The sequence below is a fragment of the Crinia signifera genome, chromosome 4 (assembly GCF_055691185.1).
Source record: "Crinia signifera chromosome 4, ASM5569118v1, whole genome shotgun sequence".
NCBI classification, from domain to species: domain Eukaryota; kingdom Metazoa; phylum Chordata; class Amphibia; order Anura; family Myobatrachidae; genus Crinia; species Crinia signifera.
In genome coordinates, this window is record NC_139220.1 from 197,234,701 (window position 1) to 197,251,235 (window position 16,535).

The 16,535-nt window shown below is 45.1% G+C and overlaps 1 protein-coding gene across 5 annotated transcripts in view; it reads right to left on the minus strand.

The window, feature by feature from the left end:
- Window positions 1-7,912: 7,912 nt before the first annotated feature.
- LOC146072500 (uncharacterized) overlaps window positions 7,913-16,535 on the minus strand; it is a 44,317-nt gene continuing 35,694 nt past the window's right edge. For 3 of the 5 annotated variants that reach the window (XM_083179728.1, XM_083179727.1, XM_083179725.1), the window contains 2 exons: window positions 8,640-8,715; window positions 7,913-8,226 (listed from right to left, as the gene is read on the minus strand). In XM_083179728.1, coding sequence (XP_083035854.1) covers window positions 8,199-8,226; window positions 8,640-8,715 — 104 coding nt within the window. In that variant the 3' untranslated portion in view covers window positions 7,913-8,198. The remainder of the gene's footprint in view (window positions 8,227-8,639; window positions 8,716-16,535) is intronic. The other 2 variants (XM_083179729.1, XM_083179726.1) reach the window with 1 other exon arrangement.

Consider the following 16,535-nt stretch of genomic DNA (forward strand, 5'->3'; position numbering starts at 1 on the left):
CACGCTCATGTCTTGTGCGTGCATGCCCCTTCCTGGTGGACTCTGATGGCATCTCCAGGAGCCACTCTAATGAGAGCGGCTCCATCTGTATGTCTGGCTCCAAGGTCACAGGCCCATCAGGTATTAATAATACACATAGTCAGGAAGTAAGGGGAGGTGTATACACACACACACACACACACATACATACATACATACATACATACATACATACATACATTCACACACATAAAGGAGGGCATACGATGATGTACAAAGTACTGTGCAAACGTTTTTGGCACGTTTGGAAAAAAAGTTTTGCTAAGTAAGAATGTTTTTTTTTAAATAGAAGTGTTAATAGTTTATTTTTTTATCAATTAACAAAATCCAAAGTAAACAGAAAAGAAATCTAAATCAAATCAAAATTTGGTGTGACCACGCTATGCCTTCAAAACAGCATCAACTCTAGTTAAGCTTGTACACAGTCTTTGAATGGACTCGTCAGGGAGGATGTTCCAAACATCTTGGAAAACTAACCACAGATCTTCTGTGGATGGAGGCTGCTCAAATATTTCTGTCTTGATGATGTTGAGATCAGGGCCATGTCATCACTTCAAGGACTTGTTCTTTTTTTATGCTGAAGATAACTCCTAGTCACGTTGCTTGTATGTTTATGGTAGTTGTCCTGCTGCAGAATACATTTGGAGCCAATCAGAAACCTTCCTGATGGTACTGCATGATAAATAAGTCCCTAAGATGACATAAAATTTTTTTTTTTTCTTTCTGTACTTGTTTCCTAGCAGGGCGCCCAGATTTCCTTATGTATGCTAGGGTAGAGAAATTGTATCGTATCGCATTGCATGGGCCATTTTAGTGCCGTGCGATGCGATACAAATTTTTAATGTCATTCATTCACTGCTGTATTGGCCCCGGGGGATCGCATCGCATCATAACGCACCTCCCGCAAAATCTCATGCAATCGCATGCGATTTTATAGGGTGCGATGCCATGCCATTATCTATACAGTTGTATGACATACAATGAGGTTTAACTGTCCCCCCCCCCACTATCCACACCACCCCGACCTTTTCATACCCCCACTATCCACGTCGGCGTGGAGCTGTTTTTATATAGTGAACCCGAGCCCGAAGTGTGGCGAGCGCAGCAAGCCCCGCGAGGGGACGCGGAATACATGTAAAGTAATCCGCAGCTGCTCGCCACGCTTCGAGCTCGCTGGCTCGCTGCTCTCGCCACACTATATAAAATCAACTCCACGCCGACGTGGATAGTGGGGGTATGAAAAGGTCGGGAGGATGCGTTCTGCCTCCACTCGCGGGGCTATCTGCGCTCACCACGCTTCGGGGTGGCATGGATAGTGAGGGGGTTCCCAAAAAAACCTCATTGTATCTCATACAAGTGTATTGCTAATGGCATCGCACCCTATAAAATCGCATGCGATTTTTGCGGGAGGTGCGATGCGATCCCCCGGGGCTAACACAGCAGTGAATAAATTACATGAAAAAATCGCATTGCATCACATCGCACGGCACTAAAATGGCCCATGCGATGCAATGCGATACCATTTTCCTACGCAGAATCGCCCACTAAGCAATTTGCTTAGTGGGCTCCCTGGAAACAATTACCTTTTTTTTTTCAAATTCCTCAATAATACATTTTTGGACTTGGGTTGCTGTGAAAAAAAAATATTTTTCCTCTAAGGCGCCGTGATTCAAAAATGTTTGGGAACCACTGCTTTAAGGGCGTAACTAAGGTCAATGGCACCTGGGGCAAATAAAAATGTTGCTCCTTAAAATGATCATTGTAATATAAATTTATTGGCACTCAAATAAACAGACATTGTCCTCCTCTTGTCTCTACTCTCTTTATAGTTCCACCCTTTTCCATATTTTCCTTATAATGACCTCTTTGTCTTTACTCTGCTTATAGTGCCCTCCTTGTATTTATTCTCATCATAGTGCCACGATTGTCTGTTTTTTCCTCATGTGCCCCCATTGTCTGAATTCTACTTAAATGCCCAACCTTGTATGAACTATCCCTATAGTGTTCCCCTTGTCCGTAATCTCCTCATAGTGACACCCTTGCCATTATTATCCTTATACTGTAGTGTGACACGTGCCTGTATTCTCCCCCCTGTAGTAACACCCTTCTGTTGTCTCCTCATAGTGCCCCCTATGTGTTTATTCTCTTCATAGTGCCCTCCTTGTCTTTTCTCCATAGTGCCCCCTCTCATCTGTGCTGTCCTCATAGTGCTCCTATTTTCTCTACTTACTTCATAGTGCCACTCTTGTCTGTATTCTCCTCACAATGTCCCACTTGTCTGTATTCTCCTCTTATTGCCATCTAGTCTGCTTTTTCCTCATAGTGCCCCCAGTCTGTATTCTCCTTATAGAACTCCCTCTTGTCTGTATTCTCCTCATAGTGCCCCCAGTCTGTATTCTCCTTATAGAACTCCCTCTTGTCTGTATTCTCCTCATAGTGCCCCCAGTCTGTATTCTCCTCATAGTACTCCCTCGTGTCTGTATTCTCCTCTTAGAGCCACCTAGACTGTTTTCTTATATCAGACTGTCATCTGATGAAGCCGCTGACGAGGAGAGGCGGGGGAACCCGTCATCAAACTACTTCCTGTCGCATCAACCACCGGAGCCTGGGAGACAGAAGCCGGAGCTGGGAGTCCTTGAGAAGGCTGCACCATCAGTAAGACCAGCAGCCGGGGACCCACTCCAGGCGTGCATTAGTCACCCAAAAGTGGATTACAAAGCGGAGCATAAGCACAAAATAAATCCCATGCCCACAGCACTGCACGAGTGAGTGTTACTGAGTTGACAATCATATCAGAGTAACCTGTGACCTGCATGTGTGATGCTTTATCTATTTACAAGCTGCAATTACTAACCTGCTTACAAATATTAACCTATTGCTTGACACAGCTAACCTGGGCGCTTCTATACAAGTGTGGATTTAAATCCAAATAGCCGCTCCAAGAGGCAATTTATGTGGCTATACTAACAAAGAAAATGACATGCACTGACACTACAGTATTTTGGTATGCTCGCCAGCTTACTTCCGGTCTGATGGTCTCAGAGTTCGGCGTCCATGAGCTATGATCTGCTTTTGATCTGGAAAATATTAGATATAGTCGGGATGTATATGGTGTCACATGCGGTGTGCTTCGATTGCAATAGTGCTTGATGAATTATCTGTTTTGAATTATATCAAAAGCACAGCCGATAATATCTGTACCTGGAAAAGGATTACTGTGTACCCGAATGAGAAGCCGTGGATGAGTGGGGAGGTCCGGCTTTTGCTTAAGGCTCGAAATATAGCCTTTAAAATGGGAGACACAGTGGCCTATAATACAGCTAGGGCTAACCTAAAGAAGGGTATTGCTAGGGCAAAATATTGCTATAAGTCAAAGATTGAGGAGCATCTTATTACATCTGATCCCCGTCATTTATGGCAGGGAATTCGGGGTATCTGCAACTATAATGCGGGGAAAAATAGTCCACTCCCTGAAATGGACATGCCCATATTAAACGAGCTGAATGATTTTTACGCTCGATTTGACAGGGCTAATGTTGGAAGGGTGTCCAGATTGCCCTGTACGGGCCAGTCGCTTGTGTTGACATACGCTAAAGTCCTGGCCGGTCTGAACGCAATTAATGTTAACAAATCGGCTGGACCGGATGGCATCTCGGGGCGGATACTGAGAGTGGGAGCTGAGCAATTGGCAAGGGTATTGACAGATATTTTTAATATGTCTCTCTCTATGTCAAGGGTTCCTGAGTGCTTTAAAAGCACTACTATTATCCCAGTGCCAAAAAACTCTAGGCCAGCAGTTCTGAACGATTACCGTCCTGTTGCGCTCACTCCTATAGTAATGAAGTGTTTTGAGAGATTGGTATTAACACATTTAAAAGCTGCTTTTCCACCAGATTCGGATTCATTCCAGTTTGCTTACCGCAAAAATAGAAGCATTGATGATGCAAATTCTCTGCTGCTATATACTGTTCTGTCGCATTTAGATAAAAGCAATACATACGCTCGGCTGCTGTTCATTGATTTTAGCTCTGCCTTTAATACAGTGTTACCATCTAGGCTAATCTCTAAGTTATATGATCTAGGAGTAAGCGACTCTTTATGTAACTGGATAGGGGACTTCTTGACTGATAGGCCCCAAGTGGTAAGAGCAGGTAAACTGTGCTCAGATCCAGTTATGCTGAGTACGGGGGTCCCGCAGGGGTGTGTGCTAAGTCCGTTTCTTTATTCAATCTTTACATCTGATTGTAAACCAACGTATGACTCGAATGTCATAATTAAATTTGCTGATGACACAACACTGATAGGCCTCATAGACAATGATAATGAATCAGCATACAGGAGTGAGATTCAGTTACTAACCGAGTGGTGTAGCGCCAATAATCTTTTCTTAAATGCCAGTAAAACAAAAGAAATTGTCGTAGATTTTAGAAAAAGGAAATCTAAACCAATCCAGCCAGTGGAAATCAAAGGGACAGTTGTGGATCAGGTTCCTAATTTTAAATTCCTAGGCACCTACATTTCAGAAGACCTGACATGGTCAACTAATGTTAACTGTCTAGTGAGGAAGGCCCATCAACGCCTTTTTTTTCTTAGGATGCTTAAGAAACAACAATTATCGACATCAATTCTATTAAATTTCTATAGATGTGCGGTAGAAAGCATCCTAACAAACTGCATTACTGTGTGGTACGGGAATTGCACTGTAGTAGAGCAGAAGCAAATCCAAAGGGTAATAAAATTGGCTCAGCGAGCAGTGGGGGTTCCTCTTCCATCAGCTAATGATATTCAGAGGAAACGCTGCTTGCGTAGGGCACACAGTATTGCTAAGGATAGAACCCACCCAGCAAATGTGCTGTTTACTTTGTTACCTTCTGGCAGACGGTTCAGGTGCTTGAAAAGTAAAACAAGTAGGATGAGGGATAGTTTTTTCCCGAGGGCGATTTTAGAAATGAATGTTGAAATGGGTTAGGAGTTGGTGGTTGGGTTTGCCTATGGACTATCTTGTATTTTATTTATTGATGTTTTGTAATGGATGGATGCTAAATTGAATTTTGTCACCCTATTTGGGGTGATGACAATAAAGAGGTATCTAATCTAATCTAATCTAATTTTGACTTTATTGATTAGTATACTGTTTAGAGCGATTAAGTAATAAAGTCTGACTGCTTTTGAAGGGTATGCCCTAGGCACTGTCAGTATGCCTTCTGTCTGGCTTCTGTATTGGCATCTTTTTATCTCTGTCTTGATAATGACCCACCAGGGTCAAAACATCGACTTTACTGCATTATTTTGGTGATGTATTAAACACACATGTGTGTGTCACTGTGTGTATATAAAATATACCCTCGCAGTATAAATGAATATGGGTATTTGGTTATACATGTATTGGTACAAGCAGGGGATGGATGTCAAGAGGGTTGGGGGGGGGGGGGGCATAGATGTCTGTGTACCAGGCACCTTGATTTCTGTTGAGTGGTAAAGGGATGGGGTTTTGGGAGCCGCACAAGGTTATGCCCACTTCATGTCCGAAAGGATCAAGTGAGACCCCTTAACCATGCTAGTGGGTTTTGGCCTGGGTTGCCTACAACCAGCTGTAATGGACGTTTATTTGCCCTGGTATGGGAAAATATGTGTCCGTTCTTGCTGGTGGTGCTCCCTTGAGTCCGTAATATATTACAAACAAGAAAAGAGGGAAAGTGGACTCTTTTTGTGGGGCACTCTTTGAATAATGATGAATTCTTTAAAACTTAGCTTTTATTAGGGTAATTTATAAAATATTCTTGGACTGACACATTGATGGATGTCCAACAAACAGTAAAGACAAACAAACCAGACAAAATTGCAGTGAGCTTGGCAATTTATACGCTATGCAATGCAAATATTAGGGGGTGAGTTCATGTAAAGTGAGACTCTACTGTGGGATTCAGTACGTTGGTCGCGCTAGAACTCAAAAGTGAGGATGTGCCTAGTCTGGCAGCTAGCTCGTAGGACTAGGGATCGTTTGAAGGGAGGGTTTTTAATAATAAGAGGGTGGTATTCCCTTCTTTGACTGTGGTGTATTATGTACACCCAGGACAGGTATTAGTAGGTGATATAAAGCATAGGTTGCTTTTTGGCTAAACAACAGAGCAATGTCTTTCAGAAATGGACTGGAATTGAACAGTAGATTAATTTCTATATGAGCTTTATGTGGACGCAGTCATAAAAGTATTGAGTGATGCAAGAGTCCGCGCTGTCAAAGGTCGGAAAGGAGGTGCAAAGGGGTAAAGTAACTTGCACCAGATAACCTTCAACGGTCTAAAGTGGGTGTACCAAATTTAATCAAGAGAAAATCCCTTTCTGTTGAGTGGCCCTGATGCTAGGAAGTGCAACTGGGAGCAGGTTTGCTATTTTATTTGTCACTGGCTGCAGTGGGGTGAGGCAGCTGAGAAGGAACTGGCTGGGATTGGTGGGGGAAAGTGGTGGCAGGTGCTGTGTTAGGGTAAAACTCACCCAGGGATCCCGGCCTCTAATGGGTACAGTATTTTGTGTACTATACTGCTGACTATGTGGTAGATGTATGAAGGAGTGATAAGGGAGGAGAAATTATAACATGCCTGGTACTTTATCACCGGCCAACCAGCTCTTAACTGTCCCTTTTTGAACCCAGCCTGTAACTTAACAGTCAGGAGCTGATTGGTCAGTGATAAAGTACCTACCTTAGCACTGCTTTATTCATCTACCCCTATATACTATGCTGTCCAATTACACATACACACTGCTTGACCAACTTGACTTGCTGCTGGAAACCTCTGAATGTCACCCACAACTGTCACCCTTTCCGTGTCATCTACTGCTGTCACCCTCTCCCTGACTACACCCTGTCCCTGTCACCCCCTACATTTTTTATGTCGACCTATTGATCGTGTCGACCTTTTGACTGTGTCAACCTAAGGTAGGTTGACCTTTTTCATGCATTGACCTATGGCCCGTGGACCAATAGCGGTTGACCTATTGACCGGCGACCTTATTAGTGTAAACCTGCCAACATTATCCCCTTATTTTCAAGGTACTTCCACCCCTGTCTCATCACACAAGCAACAAATACAATCAATCAGTTTCAAATGGGCATTTGTAAACAGCCAATCACAAGTGGTTCAATCACCATTACCCACCACTTGCAGCTACCCCTGGCCAATTACAAATATTGCAGCTTTCACAGCCACATGTGCATTATACCCCACTCTGCATCTGCTCTTATTTATGTGAGCAGAGGTGTAACTAGAATTTTGTGGCCCACAGCTAAATCTTGAGTGAGAGAACGAGAGAGAGAGAGAGAGAGCGATAGAGGAGCAAGTTAGAGAAGGAGGGCAGGGGGTAAGAGAGAGAAAGTTTCAGGGAGAGAAAGAAAGAAAATTAAGGAGATAGAGAGTGTGGTGAGAAAGAGGGAGAAGGAGCGAGCAGGAGAGATACTACTTGACTACATCACAGGATGGGGAAGAAGGTGTAGATGGACAGGCGAATGGACGGGGGGACATGAGTGGACAGAGCCCCATATGGGGGCCTCGGTAGACGTTGCATTTGTCCATTTAAACATTATACAACATATTCCAACAGCTGGGAAGCCCGGCCCAGAGATCCTTTAGTACTGGACGGGTGCACCATTCAATATTGCACTGCGACAGTGGACCCATGCTTATCCAGTTAGGAATGGATAAAGACAATGGGGGGGCGCCCAGTTCTTCTCTTTGTAGGTGAAGCGGACCTTTTTCCTTATCAAAAATTGCAGACCAATTTATCATCACCAATAGGAAGTATAATAGAGTGTGCCTTTAGGAATTGTACATTTTTATATACAATTTTTATATTGCATTGTCTTTACATGTATATCATTGGTTTATAAAAAAAAAATTTTTCTTCTATGCAATGTGTATTTAAAATAAAAGGGAATAACGATCTTTATACCCATCATATACAACTTTGCACTCTTTTCTTCTTTGTTCCCCGGCAGACGTTGGTGTCATTGTCATACAGATGGACGGATAGAGCAACATATCACTTGGAATCAGCCCGATATCTTATTGTAAAATCGAAGATTGCACCAACGCATGGGTTTTAAAGAAAACATAAGGTACTAAGGTGCCTGTTTCTTAGCAAAGTAACAGAGCCCAGTGATCTTTTCAGTCATGAAGACAGGATGGCCAAATACTGCACAGAAAAAAAACAATAATTTATTTTAATATATTATTAATTACATGGAGCCCCAATGGATCCGTAGCCCCCAATTACAGAGTACATAAGCAAATAAGCAAAACAGTGAACTACAGTGGAATACAATAGAGGACAAGTACAGGATACACACACATAGCTGCATCCGCAGAGGGCACTGGAATAACTATCAGCGTGGCAGAAATGCAGAGGCTTTGGTGCCATCACAGATGTTTTAATAAGAGAAGGAAAAGCACATGAGGAACGAGGGTCCTGCCCATGAGAGAGCATATTCTAAAGGAATATACGATTTCATTAACTATGGGGAATAGTTGGTTACTTTATTTGTAATAATCAAAGAAGTACATTTACATTAACATAAAAAATACTGTATATTATGCAATAATACACACCATTGTCCTTTTCCATAGAATGATAATAACAATATGACCACGACAAGCAAAATAACACTAAGAGTGATGTATGCAGCTGTAACAAGAAACAGAGGTTGATTTATAAATTAATTTACTGTATTTTAAACTTGGAGCCTAAATAACATTTAGTGAAACCATGGTTATCTTGCATTTTTATCTAAATATCAGTTAAGCTGTTCAGCACTGTGGGCCTGATTCTGATTTGCAAGCAAAGCAAAGCAAAAAATAAAATAAAAATTGGGCAAAACTATGTTATACTGCAGGTGGGGCAGATATAATACGTGCACAGCCATTCCTAAGGTGATTGGCAAGACACGACAGCACGGACGGTGTAATGGTTAGCATTACTGCCTCACAGCACTGAGGTCATGGGTTTGATTTCCACCATGGCTCTAACTGTGCGGAGTTTGTATATTCTCCCCGTACTTGCGCGGGTTTACTCCGGGTACTTCGGTTTCCTCCCACAATCCAAAAATATACTGGTAAGTTAATTGGCTCCCAACAAAAAAAATTAACCCTAGAATGTCTGTGTGTGCGTGTACATGTGGTAGGGAATATAGATTGTAAGCTCCACTGGGGCAGGGACTGATGTGAATGTTGAACTATACTTTGTAAAGCGATGCGGAATATGTATGCGCTATATAAGAAACTATTAATAAATAAATAATAATAAATAATAAGACGTAGGCGCCTCTCAGCCAATCTCGCTGGTTGGCTGAGAGAGGTCTCAGCCAATCAATGGCTTCCTAGTCATCTGTATGGGGTGACAGTCAGGATCCCGACAGGCATTTACCCAACGTCGGGATCCCGACTGTCAAAACACTGACAGCCGGGTTCCCGACGGCCACCTGCTATTTTCCCTCATGGGGGTCCACGACCCCCATAGAGGGAGAATAGAATAGGTGGCGAGCGATGCAAGCCCGCAGCGTGGCGAGCCTGCAAGGGGCTTAGTTGCGCGCACCATGCTGTCTGGGTCCGGCCAGTCGGGCTAATGACTGTTGGGATCCCTGTACCACACCCATCTATATGGGTGGTTTTTCTTTTCAAGTTATCTGCTCCTCCCTGCTCCCGCTGGCACTGTCCGCAACAGCTTCCTCCTGCAGGGCTCCCTATGCAGCCTCCCCCTGCTCCCCCTGCCTGGCTCTCTATTAGCCGGAATCCCCTGCCCGCTGTCGTTCCCCGCACGGCTCCGGGACCGGGCTGCGCATAAGATTTAGCAAATCTTATGTGCAGCCCATCCGACCTCCCGACCCCGATTCTGGACCGCGTATCGGATCGGACGGCATGTCTACAAGTGCGATTTGGGCCGATTTCACGGCCCGATTCATCTGAATCGGGTGAAATCATGCCCAAATCGCATAGTATATGTGGGCCTTAACTCCTGGGAATCTGTGGGGGGGCAGGAGAACCAAGCTGTGGGTGCAGCATTGTGCGGGGCGGGCAGTCCGCAGTGTCCTCTGCATCAGACAAACACATCAGGTTGGATGGGGTGTCAATCACACCCGATCAGTCTGAATCGAGGGAAATCGGCCCAAATTGGATAAGTGTATGGGGGCCTTTAGATTAGACCAGTGTCTTAAGCAATTTGCTTATTTTGACACTCACTTATAGGACACCCAATGCAATTTTGTAGAATCCATACAAAATGAAATAACATTTTGTGGCGAAAGATATTGATATAACATAATGGAATGGAACAGGCACATTTTCAGAGACATTAAGGCTCTTTTGCTGTAATTGCAGCAAACAATGACAGGAAAAGAACCCACATTGCAGATGACTGACTGCGGGTCTGATGCTATGCATGGTCCCATGTGCATCGCACCGGACCCCCCAAGTCACCCCTGCTGCAGAAGCAATCTCTTGTATTGCTTCTGAGCCGGGCAGACTTGGATGGGTGCTTGGCTTGGCACAAGGGAGCATTGTGTGCAAATTCTCAGAGAGAAGTTGCCGCAATGTATGGCTTCAGTTGCCTTAGTTGCTGTGCCAATTCTGCAAAAGTACAGGTGCCCTTGCACCATGCGGGCATCGCATCACACAGTACAAAAAGTATGTGCTGCACATACTTTTGCACATACTTTCTATACTGCCCGCGGATCTCATTGCATCGCATGCAAAACGCATGCAATGCAATGCAGCCCATAACGGTTGTGATCATCGCACCGTGTATGGGCACCTTACCAGAATTTGTACCAGCACACGTAACTGTAGATCATATGCATATCATTTTTGTGGGGCCCAGGACTGACAAAATAGGAAGGCCCCCCCCCCCCCCCCTGTTAAAAATATATATATATTTTAGGCAGGTCCTTATTATTTATATTTTTCTATGCCCACTGCCCACAACGTATATATTTGAATATGCCCACTGCCCACCAATGTGGACATATATTTATATGCCCACTGCCCACCAATATTTATATTTTTATATGCCCACTGCTACCAATGTATATTTATTTAAACACCACTGCCCACCAATGTTTATTAATAATAGGCGGTAACGGTACTTGTGTAATATCTGGGCGCCCGATTTTGACATCGGGTCGGAAAAATCGGTCGAATCGCATGCGACCAAATCGCATGCGATGCGACTGATTCAACCCGATTTTTCATTGTACAGCCACCCTGATGGCTGATTACAATGTTAAATGCCCCCCCCCCATTGTTAACGCCACTCCACGATCAACGGCAACCCGAAGCGCAGCGAGCCCGCGAGGGGCGGCGGTACGTGTCCCCCAACTTTTTCATACCCCCACTATCCACGTCGGCGTGGAGTTGATTTTATATAGTGTGGCGAGCGCAGCAAGCCCCGCGATGGGACGCACATTACTTCACACGTATTACGCGTCCCCTCACGGTGCTCGCTGCGCTCGCCACGCTTCGGACTCGGTGGCTCGCTGCGCTCGCCACACTATATAAAATCAACTCCACGCCGATGTGGATAGTGGGGGTATGAAAAGTTTGGAGGACGCGTACCACCGCCCCGCGCGGGCTCGCTGCGCTTCGGGTTGGCGTTGATCGTGGGGTGGCATTAACAATGGGGGGGCATTTGACCTCATAATCAGGGTGGGTATACAATTAAAAAATCGGGTCTGGGGGGAATTTAACATTGGGTCCAATGTTAAATCGGGTCTGAGGGACCATTTAACATTGGTTCCAATGTAAAAATCGGGTCGGTCGCGTCGTATCGCATCGCATGCCATTATAATGGCATGCGATGGGATCGATTTGTACATTGTACAAGGAACATACAAAAACCCCGAAAATCGGGTCCAATCGCGTCGCACAGATATTCCACAAGTACCGCGGTAACATATTCATTGCTGGCCTGCGTTACCACCTATTATTAATAAACGTTGGCGGGCAGTGGTGTTTAAATAAATATACATTGGTAGCAGTGGGCATATAAATATATAAATATTGGTGGGCAGTGGGTATATAAATATATGTACACATTGGTGGGCAGTGGGCATATTAAAATATATACGTTGTGGGCAGTGGGCATATAAAAATATATATACATTGGTGGGCAGTGGGCATAGAAAAAGATATATGTTGTGGGCAGTGGGCATAAAAATATATATATATACATTGGTGGGCAGTGGAAATATACAAATATACACATTGGTGGGCAGTGGGCTGGGGACTTTGAATTAATTAGTTTTAGTACCTTCATTTGTCAGTCGAGAGACTCTCCAGTCCAGTCTTGGAAGGGCTGGGGTGGGCCAGGGTGGCTGGCAGCTCCTCTCTCTCTCTCTCTCTCTCTCTCTCTCTCTCTCCAGGCAGCAGCATGCAGCAAGGTTCGTGACTGCTGCGCTGCTCCTCATTGTCACACGCGACGTGACGTCATTATGACAGGCCGCGCTGTGTGGGCTTCTGGTGTGAAGGCTCCGAGTCCTGGCAGCCGGCTTGTCGTGCAGGATGTGATGGCGCAGGATGCACCGCGGCCTGAAATTAACCCTGAGCCAGGCGGGCTCACTGCCGGGCCCGGCTGCAGCCTGCATGTGGACGGCGGGTGGTGTACAAGAAAAGTGAAGGGTCGGGGGATGCTGCTGGGGATAGATCTGCACGGGCTCTACGAGCATCGGGCCCAGGACTCAAGTACCACCAGACCCCCCCCTGTCGGCGGCCCTGTTCGCAGGTAGCGTTCCAAGGCTCGCTAAGCAGCAAACTATCGCTGCTTAGCGAGCCAACCAGAATTAGGACCATAGGCTGTTACCATCCTGAAATCAAATTGATAAAGCCACCCTGAGCGCGGCTAAACTTGTCTTTGAGGATCCACACTATACCTGGCACCTTGGTAAACATGCGGGACATTATTGCCAACATCGTGTTCTCTATTATTTGCTATTTACCAACAGCGGGTCCCCGTGCATATGGTGTTTACAGCTGCAGCCGCCTTTTCACTAACGGAGCTGATACCCTCTGATTCGCGGCTCAGCTACACTGTGCACACAGTACTCACAGCCGCAACCGCTTTACCAGTGTTGTGCTGGCGTCACCTAATCTCTGGCTAGGTCGTGCTGACGTGTGATCAGCGGCACATTAAACTATTGGTCTGACAACTGGCCACCCCCACCATTGGCAATAGCCAGGAGCAGAAAACACTGCAGACATTGGGACCCGGATCCCGGGCTCCTGGTACTAGCAGTATTAAGACTGTGGATGTGTGCGTAACATCTTGTACAAAACACCATTACGCTTAATATATTGGGAGGACGATGAATTATATATGTTCATCTGGAAACAATATGCAAGAGCTCCAGCCCCATTGACTCAGCCACTCCCGGCCAAGATTATCATATGTCAAGATAAAAAGGATTTGTGAAACTGCGCACTAAGTGCGAATGTGCGGGGTTAGCTGCTGTAAATATGCAGGTGATCAGCCTGCAAAGGTTAAGAATAAATACAGAAATTTCGGCGCTCTACCCCTAAATGAAAAATGAAGCGAGATCTGGGTTTAATCTCAAAAGTGATTTTTATTGTGCAAAAACACAGGTATAGTGGCGAAAAAAGTGGGTGCTTGGCAGTAAGTGCCAATATGGTGTATCACTTGAGTTTTGATTCTTTACTGTCAGGGTTGAACTGTCCCGGTCTCCTGCTGAGAAAAGACCCCCAAGGTTCTCCAGCTATGTCGCTAATGGTGTTATGCTGGTGGGGATAGTAGCTGGTCTACCTAATGGGGGTTAGGTCAGTAGGTCAGGGCGGTCAAAGCGTTCTGGACAGTGGGGTGGGGGGAGGGGGTTGGGGGAAATGAAAAACCAATACCGTTCCTGGAGAAGGCGGCTGAGATTGGTGACAGTTCACCAGAGTCAAGTGTCACGGGAGAAAACTGCAGTACGTTGGTGGGTGGTGAGCGTCTGTGCAGGTGGCACCGGAGGACGGCGTCCCTTACCTCGGGTGGTGCACCCGCACTGCCTGCGTCTCGATCCTCGTTTGCGGCTTGCTTCTGCTGGTGGGCGCTGTTGGTGCCGGGCTGCTCCTGCAGCTCCGGTTCCACGGTGCTTCAACGCCGGCTGGTATGACTTCCGGGTCGGGCGATCTCGCGAGATCTCGTCCGCCGGGAGCGTACCTAGCCAGACGGAGCTCCGTGTGCTCTACTTCGGAAAGTGAAGGAGACTTAGATGTGAGAGAGTGTCAGAATGGTCAGAAATGTGCTGTGCCTCCAACGCGTTTCGGCCCGGGGGCCTTCTTCTAGGGAGTTAATGCATGTAGTTGATTGCTTGCAGTAGTTAAGGAGGGAGGGTGGGACAAGGCCTGGTATGGGTCCTCCTGATTGGTTGATTTCTGGCACGCTGATTGGGTCAGGTGTCAGTTGATTTCTGGCACGTTGATTGGGTCAGGTGTCAGTCAGTCTCTGTCATGCAGTCTGACGGTGGAATTTGTTAAATGACATGCTGGGAGTGAAAAGGTAGAGCTTGTGGTTCTGATAAATATTGAGGCATTAAAGTGGTCCCTTTATGTACAAGGGTGCTGGGTTTAGGATAATGTAAATGATTATTGGATTGCGTGGTAGAGTAGGAGTGCTAAAGTGAAGGGAAAGCACTTTAGTAAAAAATAGAGGGAAAAATAGTGGGGGATATCTATTTTTTACCCACTATGGATTTGATCTCGTTGTCTATATTGAGGCCCCGAGGGGAAAAAGTTTTCATAGTATAAATCCATCTTAGTTCTATTTTATTGATGCGGTGGATATAGTCTCCCCCCCTCCAGTTTTGCGGGACTTCTTGTATTCCTATGAAATTTAGGCCAGCTGGGTTACTGTCATGGTGTTCTTGAAAGTGCTTAGATAAGTTATGGTCATCTGCCCCAGTTTTAATTTTGCGGATGTGCTCCCCTATGCGTATTCTGAGTTGTCTGATGGTGCGACCGATGTATTGTTTATGACATGGGCATTCTAGTAGATAAATAATTCCTTTGCTGTTGCAAGTGATTTGGGTCTTTATTTTATAGCTGGTTTGTGTGCTTGTGGATGTGAACTCAGTGATGGGTTTGGTACTTCTTTTTTTCCCGTTAATGCAGCCTACGCATGTGCCGCAGTAGTAGTGGCCTCCTTTTTCGTTGTGTTTGTCAATTGTGGTTTGTATTGTACGTTGTGGGGGGATATGGTTGTTTGTTAATTTGCTTCTGATGTCTGGTGCTTTTCTGAATGTAATTCTGGGGTGTGTTGGGAGAAGGTCTGCTATTTGGTCGTCTTCTTTGAGTAGTGGCCAGTGTTTGCGTAATATATGCTGGAGTGCTTTGGAGTGTTGGGAATATTCTGTTATGAATCTAATTTCCTGGGGTTTGTCTTGTTTTTCTTTGTATTTTAACAGGTCTTCCCTATTGTATTGGTGTACTTCATGATAGGCTGATTCTACTGAGTCTGGGTTGTATTTTTTGTCTGTAAATTGTGTAGTGAGTTGTGCGCTTTGTGTCTGGAAGTCTTTGATATTTGAGCAGTTGCGTCTCAGTCTAATAAATTGTCCTTTGGGTATTGCTCTTAGCCAATTTGGGTGATGCCAGCTGGTGGAGTGTATAAAACTATTAACATCTACTGATTTTCTGTAGGTTTTAGTATGCAGTTGTTGGTCTTCTATAAATATGTTTAGATCAAGAAATTCTACCTCGGTTTTACTGTATTTGTGGGTGAATCTTAAGTTGTTGTTATTTTTGTCCATGTTCGTCAGGAATTGCTGTAAAGTGTGTTCTGGACCACGCCATATGAAGAAAACGTCATCTATATACCGCGACCAGAGCACGAGATTCGCCCCAATGTGTTCGCCCTGCCAGATGTGACAATCCTCCCACCAACTCATGAACAGATTGGCGTAACTTGGGGCGAATCTCGTGCCCATCGCGGTCCCTGTGTGTTGGATGTAAAATTGATCCTCAAACCAGAGGTAGTTGTGTCTTAGGATGAATAGTATGCTGTCTGTAATGAATTTGCGTTGTTCTGGTGTCATATTGGGGTCTTTCCTGAGGTGGTAGTCAATGCTGTCTGTTCCCTGTTGGTGGTCTATTACGGTGTATAATGAAGTGACGTCTGATGTTACTAGCCACATATCTTCCTCCCACTTGATGTCTTTTAGTTTGTTGAGGATTTGTGTGCTGTCCTTCAGGTGAGATTGTTGTGTTTGTACGTATGGCTGCAGTAATGTGTCTATGTATTCTGACAGGTTGGTGGTGAGTGAATTAATGCCCGATACTATTGGTCTGCCTGGTGGGTGTATGGGGTCTTTATGAATCTTTGGCAAGTAATAGAATACTGGGATTACCGGGTGCTGTTTCTGGATGAATTTGTACTCCTGTTGGTTCAATATTCCTGTGTGTAGTCCTGATCGTATGTGTTTTTCTAGCTCTCTTTGAAAATGTTCTGTTGGATCTCTTGTTAGT